The 20,545-nt window shown below is 50.8% G+C and overlaps 1 protein-coding gene across 1 annotated transcript in view; it reads right to left on the reverse strand.

Annotated features, from left to right (window-relative positions):
* The window catches only part of ACTR1A (actin related protein 1A), a 56,590-nt gene that overhangs the window by 31,863 nt on the left and 4,182 nt on the right, over positions 1-20,545 (reverse strand). Inside the window, exons 2-5 of the mRNA XM_075348598.1 lie at positions 10,899-10,963; positions 10,739-10,814; positions 8,883-9,008; positions 16-140 (exon numbers count right to left, since the gene is read on the reverse strand). Of these exons, the coding sequence (XP_075204713.1) occupies positions 16-140; positions 8,883-9,008; positions 10,739-10,814; positions 10,899-10,963 (392 nt within the window). The remainder of the gene's footprint in view (positions 1-15; positions 141-8,882; positions 9,009-10,738; positions 10,815-10,898; positions 10,964-20,545) is intronic.

Consider the following 20,545-nt stretch of genomic DNA (forward strand, 5'->3'; position numbering starts at 1 on the left):
GCAGAAGTCACTTACAGGCTGAGGACGGCTTGCATGGAGATGAACAGAGCTGGAACGTTAAACGTCTCAAAGAAAACTTCGGCTGCGCGTTCACGGTTTTTCCGTGGGTTCAAAGGAGCTTCTGTGAGCAGCACTGGATGCTGTGGAAATAGGAAGAAGAGGAAGCTTGATTGTATAGTTTATTGTTTGATGACTTAGTTACCAGACACCTTTACAATGGAACAGCAGAGGCCGGTTCCTAGGCACTGAGCTGGCAAATCTGGCCGGATCACTAGATCCAGACAGCTATAGTGCCTTGTGCTCCTCCTATGCTGCAGATGCAAAGATGCCTCCGCTTCCAGCCATCGGAAGGTACAAATTTCAGGCCAGCAATTCAACCATGACACTGGTCCAAACTGTCAATCATCAGGAGCACACCGCCCCCTGGCAGGCAGGCAGGAAGCTGGTAGGAAGGGTGGCAATGAGCACGTGAAGACATAATCCCTTTAAAGCCTTATTCCCAAAATAACAAATAATCCCCTATATATCCGCTGGAACTGCCAAGGACCCCAAAAATTTGCTCTGTAAAGTTTTGTCTTGAATTGAGCAGTTGCACCTCCGCTACATTCAAGTCTGTGCCCTGCAGAGCCGCCATCCAGACCCCTATTTTTGGGATCACTGGGGATCTCAGTGGTCGGACCCCCATGATTAATAAGTTACTATTTTGGGAACAACCATTTAGACATACCAAGGATTAGAAAAATGTTGGCGTAATGACAGTCAAACTCTCACAATGTCTGATGTATAATGAGGCGTACTGAATAAACTTTGTTACACGGTTGTTGTCCATCTTCATCATTTTTTTATTTCTTTAAGCTTTTTTATTCTATTGGGGATTTAGGATATATTTTTATTTTCTAAGCTTTTTTTTTCCATTTAGTACAATACCCAAGATAAGCCCTGACAGGCAGAACTAACGGGGCATTTCCCTCTAGAACATCAACCTTGGTAATTATGTTGGCTGGGTTTCCCTAAAAACAATTAGCCCCTTCATTGATTGAAGTATCTAAAATCTTAAAGGGGACCGGTCACCAGATTTTGGTCTTCTCAAATAAACGTAGCACCTTAAGCAGCGCCTGTGCTGCATTCTGTAAAAGGTGCACGTTACCCCCCTGATCCCCCCGTAAACCGAAAAAAGAGAATTTTGTTTACTTATCGTAAATTCTTTTTCTTATAGTTCCGACATGGGAGACCCAGACCATGGGTGTATAGCTTCTGCCTCCGGAGGACACACAAAGTACTACACTAAAAGTGTAGCTCCTCCCTCCGAGCATATACACCCCCTGGATGACAAATCTAACCAGTTTAGTGCAAAAGCTGAAGGAGGACATCCACCCATAAGTAGAGATAGAGTAAAACCCGGAATAACCGGAACCTCTGTCTACAACAACAGCCGGTGAAAACACACGGAACAAGAACTGCCAACAGGCAACAGGGAGGGTGCTGGGTCTCCCATTACGGAACTATAAGAAAAAGAATTTACGGTAAGTAACAAAATTCTCTTTTTCTTCATCGTTCCTTATGGGAGACCCAGACCATGGGGCGTCTCAAAGCAGTCCATGGGTGGGAAATAAACAGAACTGAAAAGTAGGCAAAACCTAACTTCACAAATGGGCGACAGCCGCCTGAAGGATGCGTCTGCCCAAGCTCGCGTCTGCCGAAGCATGAGCATGCACTTGGTAGTGCTTCGAAAAGGTGTGCAGACTAGACCAAGTGGCAGCCTGACAGACCTGCTGAGCCGTAGCCTGGTGCCTGAAAGCCCAGGAGGCACCGACAGCTCTGGTGGAGTGCGCCTTAATCCCTGGCGGTGGGGGCACCTGAGAACATTGGTAGGCATCGGATATGGCCGACCTAATCCAACGAGCTAGGGTCGGTTTAGAAGCCGAGAGACCCTTGCGCTGACCTGTGGTCAGCACAAAAAGAGAGGTGCACCGCCTAAGAGCGGCGGTGCGTGACACAGATTCGGAGCGCCCGCACCAAATCCAAAGTATGCAACGCTTTCTCAAAGCGATGCACAGGGGCCGGACAAAGGGAAGGCAATGAAATGTCCTGGTTAAGGTGGAAAGGAGACACCACCTTAGGGAGAAAGTCCGGAGTCGGCCGAAGAACCACCTCGTCTTGGTGAAAAAGCAAAAAAGGTGACTTCGAAGAGAGCGCAGCCAAATCAGAGACTCTCCTGAGAGAAGTTATGGCCACCAGAAAGACCACTTTCTGTGAAAGTCGAAACAAAGGAACCTCCCTAAGAGGCTCAAAGGGGGGTTTCTGTAAGGCCGTGAGGACCAGATTAAGGTCCCAGGGATCCAAAGGCCGCCGGTAAGGAGGAATGATGTGAGATGCGCACTGCATGAAGGTGCGCACCTGGGCCAGTCGGGCGATACGCCGCTGGAACAATACCGACAGAGCCGAGACTTGTCCCTTGAGGGAATTGAGGGATAGACCTAGCTGCAGACCGGACTGTAGAAAGGACAGGATGGTCGGCAAAGAAAACTGCCAAGGAGCATGGCCGGAAGAGCGACACCAGGACAGGAAAATCCTCCAAGTCCTGTGGTAAATCCTGGCCGAGGAAGACTTCCGAGCCTGAGTCATAGTGGAGATGACCTCGGAAGGAATGCCTGAAGCCGTCAGGATCCAGGACTCAAGAGCCACGCCGTCAATCTGAGAGCCGCAGAATTCTGGCGGAAAAACGGACCTTGAGAGAGAAGGTCTGGGCGGTCCGGGAGATGCCACGGCATTTCTACGGACAGACGGAGCAGGTCTGGGTACCAAGCTCGCCTGGGCCAGTGTGGAGCAATGATTATAACCCAACGGCCCTCAATCCTGATCTTGCGCAGGACTCTGGGCAAGAGAGCTAGAGGGGGAAACACGTAGGCCAGACGGAACTGGGACCAATCTTGAACCAGCGCGTCCGCTGCCAAGGCCTGAGGATCGTGGGAGCGAGCCACGTAAACCGGGACCTTGTTGTTGTGCCGGGATGCCATTAGATCCACTTCCGGAGTGCCCCACTTGCGGCAGATTGACCGGAACACTGCCGGATGCAGGGCCCACTCGCCGCTGTCCACGGTTTGACGGCTGAGATAATCTGCCTCCCAGTTTTCTACGCCTGGGATGTGGACTGCAGATATGGTGGACTTGGAGTCCTCCGTCCACTGAAGGATGCGTTGAACCTCCAACATCGCCAGGCGGCTGCGAGTCCCGCCCTGGTGATTGATGTAGGCAACTGCTGTCGCGTTGTCCGACTGGACTCGAATGTGCTTGCCCGCCAACAGGTGGTGAAAGGCTACGAGAGCTAGAAGTACAGCCCTGATTCCCAGCACATTGATCGAGAGGGCTGATTCGGACGGAGTCCAAGTGCCCTGTGCTCGGTGGTGGAGAAATACTGCTCCCCAGCCGGAGAGACTGGCGTCCGTGGTGAGGATCACCCAGGACGGAGTCAGGAAGGAGCGTCCCTGAGACAGAGAGAGGGGCCGAAGCCACCACTGAAGAGAGCTCCTGGCCTGTGGCGACAGAGCCACTAGCCTGTGCAAGGAAGAGGTCCGCTTGTCCCAAAAGCGGAGAATGTCCAGCTGCAGTGGACGCAGGTGGAACTGGGCAAAGGGAACCGCTTCCATTGACGCCACCATCTGACCCAGCACCTGCATGAGGTGCCTGATGGAATGACGGCGGGGCTTCAACAGAGAACGCACCGCCAGATGAAGGGACTGCTGTTTGACTAAGGGCAGCTTCATAAGTGCCGGCAGAGTCTCGAATTGCATCCCTAGGTACGTAAGTTCCTGGGTCAGGGTCAGAGTGGACTTGGGCAGATTGACAAGCCACCCGAATTGAACAAGCGTGGCGAGAGTGAGCGAGACACTCCGCTGACAGTCTGCACTGGATGAGGCCTTGACTAGAAGGTCGTCCAGGTAGGGGATTACTGCCAACCCCTGGAGATGCAGAACCGCAACCACTGCTGCCATGACCTTGGTGAACACACGAGGGGCCGTGGCTAACCCGAAGGGAAGAGCCACGAATTGGAAATGTTCCTCTCCGATTGCAAAGCGTAGCCAACGCTGGTGTGAAACTGCAATTGGCACATGCAGATAAGCATCTCTGATGTCGATGGATGCTAGAAAATCTCCTTGGGTCATTGAGGCAATGACCGATCGCAGAGATTCCATGCGAAAGTGCCGCACCTGAACATGCTTGTTGAGAAGCTTGAGATCCAGGATGGGCCGGAAGGAACCGTCCTTCTTGGGGACTAGGAAGAGGTTTGAGTAGAAACCTCTGAACCGTTCCCGGGCGGGAACCGGAACAATTACTCCGTTGGCCTGCAAGGATGCCACGGCCTGTGAGAAGGCGGCGGCTTTGGAGCAGGGGGGAGTGGACATAAAAAATCTGTTTGGCGGGCTGGAAGAAAATTCTATCCTGTAGCCGTGGGAGATGATATCCCGCACCCACTGATCGGAGACCACCGACCAAGGACATTGCTGGCGCAGCCAGATAGTCAAGAGGAGGCTGCCTTAGTGGCAGCGGCTCCTCCGTTCTTCTGAGGACGCGGCTTTGCGATCCTTGGCTGAGTTAGTGGACGAAGCTGAGGGCTTAGAGGATGACCAGTTAGAGGAAAGAAAGGAACAAAACCTCGACTGGTTCCTGCCCTGGACAGGTTTCCTGGTTTTAGTTTGTGGCATGGAAGTACTCTTCCCGCCAGTAGCTTCCTTAATAATTTCATCCAGTTGTTCACCGAACAGCCGGGACCCAGCAAAGGGGAGCCCAGCAAGATACTTCTTGGAAGAAGCGTCTGCTTTCCACTCTCGAAGCCACAAGATCCTGCGGATCGCGAGGGAATTAGCGGAAGCCACCGCCGTGCGGTGAGAAGCCTCCAGAATGGCAGACATGGCATAGGATGAAAAAGCCGAAGCCTGGGAAGTTAAGGCAACCATCTCGGGTATAGAGTCCCTGGCGAGGGAATGTATCTCCGCCAGAGAAGCAGAGACTGCCTTAAGAGCCCACACTGCTAAAAAGGACGGGGAGAACGAGGCTCCTGCCGCCTCATATACAGATTTGGCCAGAAGGTCAACCTGGCGGTCAGTGGGATCCTTAAGAGAGGTGCCATCGGCCACAGATACGACTGTCCGGGCCGAGATTCTAGACACCGGAGGGTCTACCTTTGGTGAGTGAGCCCACTCCTTGACCACTTCTGGTGGAAAGGGAAAACGGTCATCAGAACTACGCTTTGGGAAGCGTTTGTCAGGACAGGCCCTGGGCTTGGTCACAGTGGCCTGAAAACTGGAGTGGTTAAAAAACATACTCCTTGCTCTCTTAGGTGAGGTAAACTGGTGTTTTTCTACCAGAGAGGCTTGTTCCTCTGACACTGGTGGATTGAGGTTCAGAACGGAGTTAATGGATGCAATCAAGTCACTAACATCCGCATCACCCTCAGATAAATCAATGGGGTACATAGAGGTAGCGTCTGAGCCCACAGTAAAAGTATCCTCCTCGCCCTGCAATTCAGCTCGTGAATCAGAGCCGTGGGACGAGGAAGGAGAAGAGTCCCTGCGTCTCCGTTTAGGAGGACGGGGTCCTAAAACATGCTCTGTTAGCTCTGCAGAGCGAGTCGGAGCAGCAGAGGCGCCCTGAGAAGGGGGCTGATGCATGGTCAGCAGAGTCCGGGACAGCTGTCCCATGGAGTCGGCAAAAGACTGGGAGATAGCTCTGGAAAAAGATGCTACCCAAGCCGGGGGTTCAGCCACCGGGGCCGGAGCAGCCGGAGGGACCCCTGAGGAGGCTCCAGGCTGAGGCACCACCATGTTAGAGCAGGCATCACAATGTGGATATGTGCTCGGTTCAGGCAGAATGAGCTGACATGCAGTGCATATAGAGTAAAGCCTTGCAGCCTTGCTCCTAGTGACAGACATGCTGCTGAGGTGGATGCAGTAAAGAATAAACTCCTTTAGGCTGCTTTCACACTACGTCTTTTTAACATGCGTCCTGAACGTTTTTTTAACCCAGAAACGGATCCAGTGCAAATGCGTTTTCATTTCAATGCATTTGCAATGGACTCGCGTTAACATGCGTTCACCTGCGTTTGCGTGCGTTATAGTGAGGATCCAGCAACTTGCAGTTTTTTAACATCTTTCAAAAACGCTACTTGTAGCGTTTTTGAGCTGCGTCCAACTTCTGCAAATTGCTGGATCCTGACTAAACAGCACGCAAACGCATGTGAACGCTGGCATGCTGATAGGCAGGATCCTGCTTGCTCTACTGAGCATGCCCAGAAACCAGCCTCGCGTGATCAGTCTCTCTCTCTCCTCCCTCTCTGTCTCTCCCCCTCCCTCTCCTCCACCTGAGAGCTGCGGACACTCGTAACCAAGGTAAATATCGGGTAACCACTTCTCTTAGTTACCCGATGTTTACGTTGGTAACGTGTGCAGGGAGCCCGGCTCCTAGCAGCTGCAGACGCTTGTAACCAAAGTAATATCGGGTATCCAAGCAAGTATACCCGATGTTTACCTTGGTTACGAGCCTCGCAGCTGTCAGATGCCGGCTCCCAGTCTGGCACGTTTAGTTCCCCTCACTCCCGATCACATGACTCCAATGCCCGCCCCTAAACATCCAGTGACAGGATCCTGCAAAGTAAGACATGCGTTTGCATGCGTTTTTTGCTGTAAAAGCAGGATCCGCTTTTGCAGCAAAAAAACGTTCAGGACGCATGTTAAAAAGACGTAGTGTGAAAGCAGCCTTAGAATGACCCCCTGAGAGTGTATAATAAAGCCCACAACCAGAGGTTGTGGCTTACCAGACCGATTCTTGTGTGCCCTCCGGATTCCACAGCTCGGACCCCCAGTGGATGCAGTAGCTGCAGCAGCCAGCGCCGATCAGTGTGAGAACGCTGATAAAATGGCGCTGGAGTGAGGAGGGGGGGCGGGGATTAGCCCAAGAGCGGGAACCGGAGGGCCAAGGAGAGATACAGGGGAGGGAAACATCTCCTCAGAGAGGAGTGTCCTCCCCTCTGCTGAACGGCCGGTGGGCGGCGCCGCACTGTTCCCCTGCATGACTGACATGCAGGGGAAATGAAAACGAAACTAGGCCGCAACTGAAGCCGGGGCCTAGATTTTTACATGCGGCCGACGAGCAGGCACCCTCGGCGCGGTTCTCAGAAAAAACCCAGAGAACCGGCCAGAACTCACAGCAAGGTTAACAAACACACTCCCCCCTCAATAAATGTACAAGGGACCCCTGAATAACGTCTCAATACTTAGCTTATGAGACGCAGGGCCATGTCCCTGGGGGGGGGGGGTGTGAGCGCTCCGTCCGGCAGGATCCTGACAGGGCTGCGGATGGAGACAGGTCTCCTGCAAAGCAGAGAGAACCGTGATGGCTCCCACTTCAAGCCAGAGCCTCAGGGGATGGTGAAGGAGCGCGGCATGTGAAGGCTCCAGCCTTGTAAAGTCAACCTTAACAGCACCGCCGACACAGTGGGGTGAGAAGGGACATGCCGGGAGTCCAGACTGGACCCGCTTTTCTTCCAAATCTTTGAAATCAAAAATCTTAAAAATCAAAAATCAGAGAATGCATGTGTGTGTGTGACCTCCTGAACACAAAGCATTGAACTGGTTAGATTTGTCATCCAGGGGGTGTATATGCTCGGAGGGAGGAGCTACACTTTTAGTGTAGTACTTTGTGTGTCCTCCGGAGACAGAAGCTATACACCCATGGTCTGGGTCTCCCATAAGGAACGATGAAGAAACATACCTTTATAAAAACCTCCCACCTGATATGTAAATTGTCCAGTCCGGTCCAATGAGCATCCTAATCTGCGCCTCCTTCGCCCTCCTCCTGTGCTGATTGACATGGATGACACCTCGGATGCCGTCCACGTAGGCGGGCAAAATCTCCGTATTCCCGGCTCGGGCAGGCGCACTTTGCTTTGCCCTGTTGCGAGCACAGTTGAAAACATAGGTGCGCCTGGGCGAAGCGGTGAGTTCTCTGCGCAGGTGCAAAATTTTGCCTGGTGGTGTGGCTAAAGCAGGTGATGTCATCCACATCGCCAGGCAAAATCTTGCGCCTGTGCAGAGAACTCGCCGGTTCGTGCAGGTACACCTATGTTTTCGGCTCTGCTTGCAACAGGGCAGAGGGAAGTGTGCCTGTGCGAGCTGGGAATATGGAGATTTAGGACAGCGTCCAAGGCGTCATCCACGTCAGTCAATCAGTACAGGAGGAGGGCGAAAGGAGGTGCAGATTAGAATGCCCAGCAGACCGGATAATTTACATACCGGGCGGGAGGTTTTATAAAGGTATTTTTGGGGTCTACAGGGGAGGTCAGGGGGTAACGGTGCACCTTCATGGAATGCAGCACAGACCCTACTCAAGGTGCTAGTTTTAGTTTAGAAGGCCAAAATCTGGTGACAGGTTCCTTTCAAAGAACCAGGATTAGAGATGCTCTTGGCACAGGAATATCTCAATGACTGTCCGACGTGAAAGTCAACCTGAGGGCTTACATGTACGACACACTGAAAGCATCTGTCCTGCTAAATGGGTGCCTGATTTTCCACCTAGTGAAAGGAGTTAAATCAGACAAAATATTTTTGACATATTTTATTGAGTATCTGAATACAGTCACCACTACTAGCAAATATTACACATAAATCGGCATAAAGGCCTGAGTCTGGAGATCACTCGCCACCACTCACTGTAGCAGTGACGAGACCCGAGATTATGGATTTCCGCCATTTTTATCTGGGTGTTCCAGGCAAACGAAGCAGCAACACAGTTTATTGTCAAAGATACTGCACAGCGAGTATAAGGGTATTTTTATATATTATACCATGATAACCACATTCATCGGGTACAGACTTGTGCTCATTTACCTCTTCAGAAAAGGTCTGCAGCTGGTCCTTGGAGTAGACATACTGCCAGATCCGCTCCATGTCATTCCAGTCCTTCACAATCCCATGCTCCATAGGATATCGAATAGACAGGAGGCCCCTGTGTTCCTGGACGGAGAAGGGATAAAATGAAATATAATCTCATTCTAAAATACATTTTCTGCCAAATCACAGTGACCTAAACATCGCACCCCATAAATGTCTTTTGGTTTACTACTTTTCCAGTCAAACCCTTTGCCCAATATAGTACCAATAGGATCCCTCAAAGAAGAGCATCAGCAAAGTACCAAGTTCTCCTCAGCGGTGAAGTGTTTCTCTAAATGGACTCTGGACGCTAATAAAAGTCTGAAGTCATCCTACAGATCCGATCACAAACTGGATTTCAGTTCTGTTGGTCACCAGCGCTGTAGCCCAGTATTTGTAATCTGGTGCCCATATGTCCACTTAGGCCCGGCAGTATAAGAGTAGAGCATTAATTTTCAATGGGCAAATGAGGGGTGATTTGAACTTTTAGGTTTTTACATTTTTTAGAACTTTTTTTTATTTTATTTTACTAGTCCTCCTAGGGGGCTATAAGGATCAGCAATCTGATCACTCATTCATTTCTCCAGATCACAGCTACACAGATGAGATCTGCAGAAAATCAGCTCTCCTATTACAAACGGCAGTCTGCACGATTGGGTAGCAAATCCACTCGTGCTTGATAGCTGCACATGTCAGCTGTTCAAATCTGCTGACATGTGCAGTGATCGCTGCTGGCGGCAGCAGGCAGGAATTAACCTGTTACAGTCCATGATGTACCCAGTACGTCACTTCTCGTGAAGAGGCTATTAATCAGTCAGGCCCTGTAATGGCACATTGCTAGGAAAAATATCACTAATAAATGATCACTGGGGGAGGGGAGTCACCTCCAGCACCGCTGCTAGTCCTGCACAGAGTGCTCCCGGTTTCAGACAACCCCATTAACATGAATGGAGCCCGGTTGCAGCCGGTGGCCAGGAACGGCTGGTGCAAAAAAAAAAAAAACTGAATTGCGGTTCTGAGAGATCTCAGAGATGCGTGAAACAAAAAGTGGTAAGAGCGCTCTAGATGATAATATTGCCGTAGGTGGGTCGCATTCAGTTCCTGGGCCGGCTACAAGGTGGTAATGAAAACGAAGGAGAAAGTGAGAAATCCAGCATTCACAAAAACTGAAGATAAAACATAGCTTTAATTCTTTCCATTAGAAACAGTGATACAAAATTTTATATTAATGTGTAAGTAGATGAAGAAACAGTCTACGCGTTTCGAGTAAAACAAACCTTGCTCTTAATCATGAGTATACTTTAGTATAAATTTGGTATCTGTTTTTAATGGAAGGAATTACAGCTGTTTTATCTTCCATTTTTGCGGATGTTGGATTTCTCACTTTCTCCCTCCTCTTGGATCCCAGAGACGCACGTGGCAATCAGGGTACAAGGCGTTTTACCAACTCTCAGCTCAAAGAAGTCTTCACTATTGGACATTCCCCTCTGAATAACTTGACTGTAGAGTCAAAAATAATGAAAACCGTCATACTTGTCTCCAGGTGTGGTGCCGCTCCTCAGAAGTCGGCACTGTGCCCCTCAGCGGTCATGTGACATTGCTGTGTGATGTGACCACTGCAGCCAATCAGAGGCCAATGATCAGCTGCAGCCTTAGAATTCCATCACAGCAGAAGTCCACTTGGAGGAGCGGCGCCGGTCTGGTAACTACTTATACATTTTTTTCTTACTTTAGGCTACACAGTCGAACGATTTAACGGGTTGGATAGTAGAGGGATGCCTCAAACAGCTAGAGGGAGCCCATCAGTGTCATACCTCTGCTTTTGGTCCAATAAATAAGTCTCCTTCCAGGGCACCAGCCATGACTCGAATGTGCTTAGGTCGGCCCACACTAGAGGAAAACACAACATTGTGTTACACATGTACAGAAGGTGCAGAGACATATGTACAGCTGTTTTTTTAATACTTAACTTACTAGTTTGGAAAACAGTATTTCGGGATCTGATCGCCTGCAAATCCTGCTTTTATCACTCCGGAGCCCTAAGAGAAGAAAAAAGTGTAAGAATATATATACCGTATTTTCCGGCGTATAAGATGACTTTTTAACCCCTGAAAATCTTCTCAATAGCAGGGGTCGTCTTATATGCCGGGTGTCATCACTTTACACACAATAAAAGATATTCTCACCTCTCCTCCGTTCCCGCGGTGCCTCCAGCTGTTTCTTGCAGACTGTAAGCACACAGAGCCCTCCGTGATAGTGTCCGGTGCACGAAGCGGCCGCTGCAGGATGTCGTCATTGCTTTACTACAGTTGAATACTTTACGGCGTCACAAAACATTCAACTGCAGTAAAGCGCTGACAGTAGCGGCGGCCCTGTGTATTAGACACGCTTTACTGCAGTTGAGTGCTTTGTGGCGCCGTTAAGTATTCATCTGTAGTAAAGCCATGATGACATTACTGCATAAAGGACAGGGAACATTACTATACAATGGGGACATTACAGCAGAAGGACATTATTAAACAAAGGGTTCACTACTGCAGGGGACATTACAGCAGGGGATTTCACTGCACAATGGGGACATTACTCGGGTCGGCTAAGGGGTACTTTGCACACTACGATATCGCAGTTGCGATGTCGGTGGGGTCAAATCGAAAGTGACGCACATCCGGCGTCGCTGTTGACATCGTAGTGTGTAAAGCCTTTTACATAGATTAACGAGTGCAAAAGCGTCGTTATCGTATGATCGGTGTAGGGTCCGACATTTCCATAATGCCGCTGCTGCGACGGTACGATGTTGTTCCTCGTTCCTGCGGCCGCAAACATCGCAGTGTATGAAGCCGCAGGAGCGAGGAACATCTACCTGCGTCACCGCGGCTCACGCCGGCTATGCGGAAGGAAGGAGGTGGGCGGGATGTTTACGTCTCGCTCATCTCCGCCCCTCCGCTTCTATTGGCTGCCTGCCGTGTGAGGTCGCTATGACGCCGCACGACCCGCCCCCTTAGTAAGGAGGCGGTTCGCCGGCCAGAGCGACGTCGCAGGGCAGGTGAGTGCGTGTGAAGCTGCCGTAGCGATAATGTTCGCTACGGCAGCAATCACAAGATATCGTACCTGCGACGGGGGCGGGGACTATGGCTGCAGCGTCGGTAACACATTGTTACCGATGTCGCAGCGAGCAAAGTGCCCCTTACACTCGAGTATATATGATATATATCCCAAACTCTATATTTTAACTGGAAAAGTTGGGGGTCGTCTTATACACCAGAAAATACGGTAAGTATAGAAAAGCCACATATATTGTGTAAAAGGTGTGCAGACTACAGGCTGCCAGAATACAGACTATAACATTACAGCTAAGAAATCAGTCTCCAGGTATCGCACTGCTCAGGTGGCTCCACTGCAATTTGGTTAAAATTTACTGAAAAATAAAAAAATAGTGCAGTAATTGACAGATACAATGACTGCACCCAACAGATCCTGTACAAAGTGACCAGACGTCGCCATTGCTGTCAATCACTCCGTACATTATGTAGCTCTAAGCCTGTGACAGAACACAACGAAAAAGAACAGTGAAGATGGAAATCAGGTCTGAAAGGGGTTGTTTGTCTTCAGGCAATACTATGATACATGCCACGACCACTGGAGAGCAGTGCAGAGCGAGCACTGGAACTAGCCGAGGACGCACAAATAAGCAGATTACATCACAGCTTCACCTTCATCAAGTTTGACCAATCTTCTTTTTTTTAATCCTCTGACATACCTGAGTCTGAGGAGTGAAGCGGCAGCAATGCTGACCCATGCATGCACTAGAATAGCTCATTAATATTATATTGTGGGGGTCAGTCTGCCATCACCACTACCGATCAGCTGATTGCATCTGCAGAATGTAAAAAGAGCCAGAACAGCACAGCATAGTGGTCGTTCTTGGGTACTGCAGCTCTGCAACAACTGCAGTGAATGGGATCTGAGCTGCAGCCTCAAGGACGACCAATTACAGTTTACATCCATCTGCTGGCAGATCTGAAAACAGCTGAATGGGGGTTTGGGAGGGTCCGGGTGTCAGAATCTCACCGATCTGATATTGATGGCATAGGTCATCAATATGAAAGTAGTTGACAACCCCTTCTCAGTCCCAATATTTGGGTCCAGTAAAGAAGGGAATTTTGTTTACTTACCGTAAATTCCTTTTCTTCTAGCTCCAATTGGGAGACCCAGACAATTGGGTGTATAGCTTCTGCCTCCGGAGGCCACACAAAGTATTACACTTAAAAGTGTAAAGCCCCTCCCCTTCTGCCTATACACCCCCCGTGCATCACGGGCTTCTCAGTTTTGGTGCAAAAGAAAGAAGGAGGAAAAGTTATAAATTGGTTTAAAGTAAATTCAATCCGAAGGAATTTCGGAGAACTGAAACCATTCAACATGAACAACATGTGTACACAAAGAACAACAGCCCGAAGGGAACAGGGGCGGGTGCTGGGTCTCCCAATTGGAGCTAGAAGAAAAGGAATTTACGGTAAGTAAACAAAATTCCCTTCTTTTTTGTCGCTCCATTGGGAGACCCAGACAATTGGGACGTCCAAAAGCAGTCCCTGGGTGGGTAAAATAATACCTCGTAATAGAGCCGTAAAACGGCCCTTTCCTACAGGTGGGCAACCGCCGCCTGAAGGATTTGCCTACCTAGGCTGGCATCCGCCGAAGCATAGGTATGCACTTGATAGTGTTTCGTGAAAGTGTGCAGGCTCGACCAGGTAGCCGCCTGACACACCTGCTGAGCCGTAGCCTGGTGCCGCAAAGCCCAGGACGCACCCACGGCTCTGGTAGAATGGGCTTTCAGCCCTGAGGGAACCGGAAGCCCAGAAGATCGGTAAGCTTCGAGAATTGGTTCCTTGATCCACCGAGCCAGGGTTGATTTGGAAGCCTGTGACCCTTTACGCTGGCCAGCGACAAGGACAAAGAGTGCATCCGAGCGGCGCAGGGGCGCCGTACGAGAAATGTAGAGTCTGAGTGCTCTCACCAGATCTAACGAGTGCAAATCCTTTTCACACTGGTGAACTGGATGAGGACAAAAAGAGGGTAAGGAGATATCCTGATTGAGATGAAAGGGGGATACCACCTTAGGGAGAAATTCCGGTACCGGACGCAGAACCACCTTGTCCTGGTGAAACACCAGGAAAGGGGCTTTGCATGACAGCGCCGCTAGCTCAGACACTCTCCGAAGTGATGTGACTGCTACTAGGAAGACCACTTTCTGCGAAAGGCGTGAGAGAGAAATATCCCTCATTGGCTCGAAAGGTGGTTTCTGAAGAGCCATCAGCACCCTGTTCAGATCCCAGGGTTCTAACGGCCGCTTGTAAGGAGGGACTATGTGACAAACCCCCTGCAGGAACGTGCGTACCTGTGGAAGTCTGGCCAGGCGCTTCTGAAAAAACACAGAGAGCGCTGAGACTTGTCCCTTAAGAGAGCCGAGCGACAACCCTTTTTCCAATCCGGATTGAAGGAAGGAAAGAAAAGTGGGCAAGGCAAATGGCCAGGGAGAAAAACCCTGATCAGAGCACCAAGATAGGAATATCCTCCACGTCCTGTGGTAGATCTTGGCGGACGTTGGTTTCCTAGCCTGTCTCATAGTGGCAATGACATCTTGAGATAACCCTGAGGACGCTAGGATCCAGGACTCAATGGCCACACAGTCAGGTTGAGGGCCGCAGAATTCAGATGGAAAAACGGCCCTTGAGACAGCAAGTCTGGTCGGTCTGGTAGTGCCCACGGTTGGCCCACCGTGAGATGCCACAGATCCGGGTACCACGACCTCCTCGGCCAGTCTGGAGCGACGAGTATGGCGCGGCGGCAGTCGGACCTGATCTTGCGTAACACTCTGGGCAACAGTGCCAGAGGAGGAAACACATAAGGGAGTTGAAACTGCGACCAATCCTGAACTAAGGCGTCTGCCGCCAGAGCTCTGTGATCTTGAGACCGTGCCATGAATGTTGGGACCTTGTTGTTGTGCCGGGACGCCATTAGGTCGACGTCCGGCATCCCCCAGCGGCAACAGATCTCCTGAAACACGTCCGGGTGAAGAGACCATTCCCCTGCGTCCATGCCCTGGCGACTGAGAAAGTCTGCTTCCCAGTTTTCTACGCCCGGGATGTGAACTGCGGATATGGTGGAGGCCGTGGCTTCCACCCACATCAGAATCCGCCGGACTTCCTGGAAGGCTTGCCGACTGCGTGTGCCGCCTTGGTGGTTGATGTATGCCACCGCTGTGGAGTTGTCCGACTGAATTCGGATCTGCTTGCCTTCCAGCCACGGCTGGAACGCCTTTAGGGCAAGATACACTGCCCTTATCTCCAGAACATTGATCTGAAGGGAGGACTCTGTCGGAGTCCAGGTTCCCTGAGCCCTGTGGTGGAGAAAGACCGCTCCCCACCCTGACAGGCTCGCGTCCGTCGTGACCACAGCCCATGATGGGGGAAGGAAGGATTTCCCCTTCGACAGAGAATTGGGGAGAAGCCACCACTGAAGGGAAGCCTTGGCTGCCCGTGAAAAGGAGACGTTCCTGTCGAGGGACGTCGACTTCCCGTCCCATTTGCGGAGAATGTCCCATTGAAGTGGACGCAGATGAAACTGCGCAAAAGGAACTGCCTCCATTGCTGCTACCATCTTCCCTAGGAAGTGCATGAGGCGCCTCAAGGGGTGTGACTGGCCTTGAAGGAGAGATTGCACCCCTGTCTGTAGTGAACGCTGTTTGTCCAGCGGAAGCTTCACTATCGCTGAGAGAGTATGAAACTCCATGCCAAGATATGTCAGTGATTGGGCCGGTGTCAGATTTGACTTTGGAAAATTGATGATCCACCCGAAACTCTGGAGAGTCTCCAGAGCAATGTTCAGGCTTTGTTGGCATGCCACTTGAGAGGGTGCCTTGACCAGCAGATCGTCTAAGTAAGGGATCACCGAGTGTCCCTGAGAGTGTAGGACTGCTACCACTGCTGCCATGACCTTGGTGAAGACCCGTGGGGCTGTCGCCAGGCCGAAAGGCAGTGCCACGAACTGAAGGTGTTCGTCTCCTATGGCGAAACGCAGGAAGCGCTGATGCTCTGGTGCAATCGGTACGTGGAGATAAGCATCTTTGATGTCGATTGATGCCAGGAAGTCTCCTTGGGACATTGAAGCGATGACGGAGCGGAGCGATTCCATCCGGAACCGCCTGGTTTTTACGTGTTTGTTGAGCAGTTTTAGGTCCAGAACAGGACGGAAGGATCCGTCCTTTTTCGGTACCACAAACAAGTTGGAGTAAAAACCGTGACCCTGTTGCTGAAGAGGAACCGTGATCACCACTCCTTCCTCCTTCAGAGTGCACACCGCCTGAAGAAGAGCATCGGCTCTCTCGGGGGGCGGAGATGTTCTGAAAAATCGAGTCGGAGGACGAGAGCTGAACTCTATCCTGTAACCGTGGGATAGAATGTCTCTCACCCATCGGTCTTTTACCTGTGGCAGCCAGGCGTCGCAAAAGCGGGAAAGCCTGCCACCGACCGAGGATGCGGTGTGAGGAGGCCGAGAGTCATGAGGAGGCCGCCTTGGGAGCGGTTCCTCCGGCGGTCTTTTTAGGACGTGACTTAGACCGCCATGAATCGGAGTTCCTCTGATCCTTTTGAGGCCTTTTGGACGAGGAGAACTGAGACCTTCCCGCGGGCCGAAAGGACCGAAACCTCGATTGTACCTTCCGTGGTTGAGGTCTGTTTGGTTTGGACTGGGGTAAGGATGGGTCCTTTCCCTTGGATTGTTTAATGATTTCATCCAATCGCTCACCAAACAGGCGGTCGCCAGAAAATGGCAAACCGGTTAAGAACTTTTTGGAAGAGGAGTCTGCCTTCCATTCACGTAGCCACATGGCCCTGCGGACTGCCACCGAATTGGCGGATGCTACCGCCGCACGGCTCGTAGAGTCCAGGACAGCATTAATGGCGTAGGACGCAAACGCCGACGCCTGAGAGGTTAAGGACACCACTTGCGGAGCAGATGTACGTGTGACTGCATTAATCTGCGCATGACAAGCTGAGATAGCTTGGAGTGCCCAGACGGCTGCGAATGCTGGAGCAAAAGACGCGCCGATAGCTTCATAGATGGATTTCAACCAGAGCTCCATCTGTCTGTCAGTGGCATCCTTGAGTGAAGCCCCATCTTCCACTGCAACTATGGATCTAGCCGCCAGTCTGGAGACAGGAGGATCCACCTTAGGACACTGAGCCCAGCCCTTGACAACGTCAGGGGGGAAGGGATAACGTGTATCCTTAAGGCGCTTGGAAAAACGCTTATCTGGACAAGCTCGGTGTTTCTGGACTGCCTCTCTGAAGTCAGAGTGATCCAGAAACATACTCAATGTACGCTTGGGAGACCTGAAACGGAATTTCTCCTGCTGAGAAGCTGACTCCTCAATTGTAGGAGCTGGTGGAGAAATATCCAACACCTGATTGATGGACGCTATAAGGTCATTCACTATGGCGTCACCATCAGGTGTATCCAGGTTGAGCGCGGTCTCAGGGTCAGAATCCTGATCTGCTACCTCCGCTTCATCATCCAGAGAGTCCTCCTGCTGAGACCCTGAACAGTGTGATGAAGTCGAGTGAATTTCCCAGCGAGCCCGCTTAGGCGGCCTGGGACTGCGGTCCATGTCAGAGACCTCACCCCGGGATCCGTGGGTCACCCCAGGAGCACTTTGCTGCTCCAATTGAGGGGGGCCTGAGGTCAATGATTCAACAGTGCCCGGGGCCTGAGTCACCGGTCTGGACTGTAAGGCTTCTAGTATCCTAGCAGACCATTTATCCATACTCTCAGACAGTTTGTCAGCAAATACTGCAAACTCCGTCCCTGTCACCTGGACAGTGGTAGCAGGTGGTTCCACCTGGGCCACCAGTAGCAAAGGCTCCGGCTGAGAAAGTGCCACCGGGGCCGAGCATTGCACACAATGAGGGTCAGTGGAACCTGCCGGTAGTATAGCCGCACATGAAGTACAGGTTGCAAAGTAAGCCTGTGCTTTGGCACCCTTGCTTTTTGCGGACGACATGCTGTTGTCTCCTCTGAGTACAATCCAGGAGGGTATATAGCCAAAAATCAACAGTGCGACTGTACAGTGTAAATGTATAGCATATAAGCATATATATATATATGTACACTCCGGCACTCAGTGGGGCCAGCACCTCAGGTGCTGCTTACCGACCGCTAAAAAGCGGTTGTGTGATCACCAGATTCCCTGCCAGAGCCTCCCAGAGCCTGTTGTCTCTCCTCTCCAGCGTTAGAAGTGCTGACAGGAATGGCTGCCGGCGTTCTGTGGGGAGGAGGGGGCCGTGGGCGTGCCCTAGAAAGTGCGGGAATCTGGAGCCCCACTGTGCTGAATGAGGGGGGAGGAGGATACAGAGTATGCTCCAGCCCTCAGCGCTGACGTCCTGTACAGCGTCCCGCCCTTCCCCTGACTGACAGGCCTGGGGGCGGGAATATGCGATACTAGGCCGCAAAAGCCGGGGACTAAAGTTATAAGCGCGGCCGGCATATAAGCGCGGCCGGCGCGGTAGTCCCCGGCGCACTAACACACCCAGCAGTGCTGCAGTGTATATGGCACAAGCGCTCCATGCGCGGTCCCCACGGGGACACAGAGTACCTCAAAGTAGCAGGGCCTTGTCCCTGACGATACCCGGCTCCTGTCCAGCAGATTCCCCAGGGGCTGCGGAGGGAGCACGGTCCCCTGTGCCTGGAGACCGATTAGGATCCCACTTCACCCAGAGCCCATTAAGGGATGGGGAAGGAAAACAGCATGTGGCTCCTGCCTATGTACCCGCAATGGGTACCTCAACCTTAACAACACCGCCGACCAGAGTGGGGTGAGAAGGGAGCATGCTGGGGGCCCTGTTATGGGCCCTCTTTTCTTCCATCCGACATAGTCAGCAGCTGCTGCTGACTAAGATGTGGAGCTATGCGTGGATGTCAGCCTCCTTCGCACAAAGCATAAAAACTGAGAAGCCCGTGATGCACGGGGGGTGTATAGGCAGAAGGGGAGGGGCTTTACACTTTTAAGTGTAATACTTTGTGTGGCCTCCGGAGGCAGAAGCTATACACCCAATTGTCTGGGTCTCCCAATGGAGCGACAAAGAATTAACACATATACTCACCTCCGGTGCCGCTCCACAGGTGTCAGCACTTGTTCTCCTGGGAATTGCATGACATTGTGATGTTATGCAATCTCTGCTGTAATTCAGTGGCCGCGTAACTCCCCCCACCATTGGACGAATCTCATACATCCGGAGGAAGCTTATAGTCCATGGTCGCGGAAAGCTCTTTGCCTCTTCACGAGCTTTAGCACTGCAGCATGAATGCATGCATCCTGCGTCCCCTGCACAATCTATGTAGATTGTGCATAATCCGTGCGTACGATGCTTTTTTGAACGCAACTATTTGAGTGTCAAAAATTTGACAAAATCACTGCGTTTAAAAATGCAGCCTGTCAATTATCCCGAGCGCTTTGGATGTGGCTCCCACTCTGTCTATGTTGGGGGCAGCATCCCGAGCGCATGAAATTGGCATTTTTTCTGCAGAAACACTGCATCCATTATGCAGTGTTTCTGCAGCGATTGGAATCGCACAAGAGCTGTCAAATCACTGCAGAATTTTCTGCAATGACACGACACAACGTGCGCACTATCCCTTACTTGCATTTTTGTCTAAATAAAGTTGGTTGAAACACAGGCCGCAGAACAAACAGGAAATTGGTTCAAGCAAAGAGTTCAAGATCCCAATATCCACAAACAAAAATATATAATGCTATAACTAGTGAGATGATAGAAATACCTACATAGGTTGTTTGTTTTTTAATAAAAGGGTGAACCATGGAAAGTGTCTGGGGGGTGTTTTTGAAATAAAACTATTTTTGTGTTTTTTTTGTACATACTGGGTTAGTAATGGGGGGGGGTGTCTGATAGATTCCTCTTCATTACTGATCCCTGGAATTGAAGAACATTACACCGCTTATATTAACCCCAACTATCATTATCATTGCCACCGCACCAGGGCAATTGGTAAGAGTTGGGGCGAAGCACCAGAATTTGAGCATCGAATGTGATGCGCCACTTCTGGGGCGGCTGCGGGCTGCTATTTCTAGGCTGGGAAGGGCTCAATAACCATGGACCTTTAGAGCCTGATATCAGCCCCCAGCTGTCTACTTATCCTTTGATAGTTCTCAAAAATAAGGGGGATGACATGCCATTTTTTTAAATTACTTATTAGGTTAAACCAGGCTAACACCCTTTAGTGCCACATGAAAGACATTAAATGGCGCAAGTGTATAATATGTAAGGGGGCTGTGACATTACAGCTGCAGGATATCCATCTCTCTATCTAGCTATATCTTTATATTTTTTGGGTGTCTGTGTATATTGGGACTTTGAACTCTTTGCCTTGAGCAAGTTCCTGTTTGTTTTGCTGCCTGTGTTTCCAACAACTTTATTAATACCTGATATATTTTGTTTATTTTTTTGTGTTAATGCTTTGTGAAAGCACTAAAAATACATGTGCATTTTTTCTCCCTGCGGAATTTCTGCTTCTCGTGCACATTTATGGGCAAACTCCACACTGAGAACTCA

Source organism: Anomaloglossus baeobatrachus, chromosome 5 (assembly GCF_048569485.1).
Source record: "Anomaloglossus baeobatrachus isolate aAnoBae1 chromosome 5, aAnoBae1.hap1, whole genome shotgun sequence".
Taxonomy (NCBI): domain Eukaryota; kingdom Metazoa; phylum Chordata; class Amphibia; order Anura; family Aromobatidae; genus Anomaloglossus; species Anomaloglossus baeobatrachus.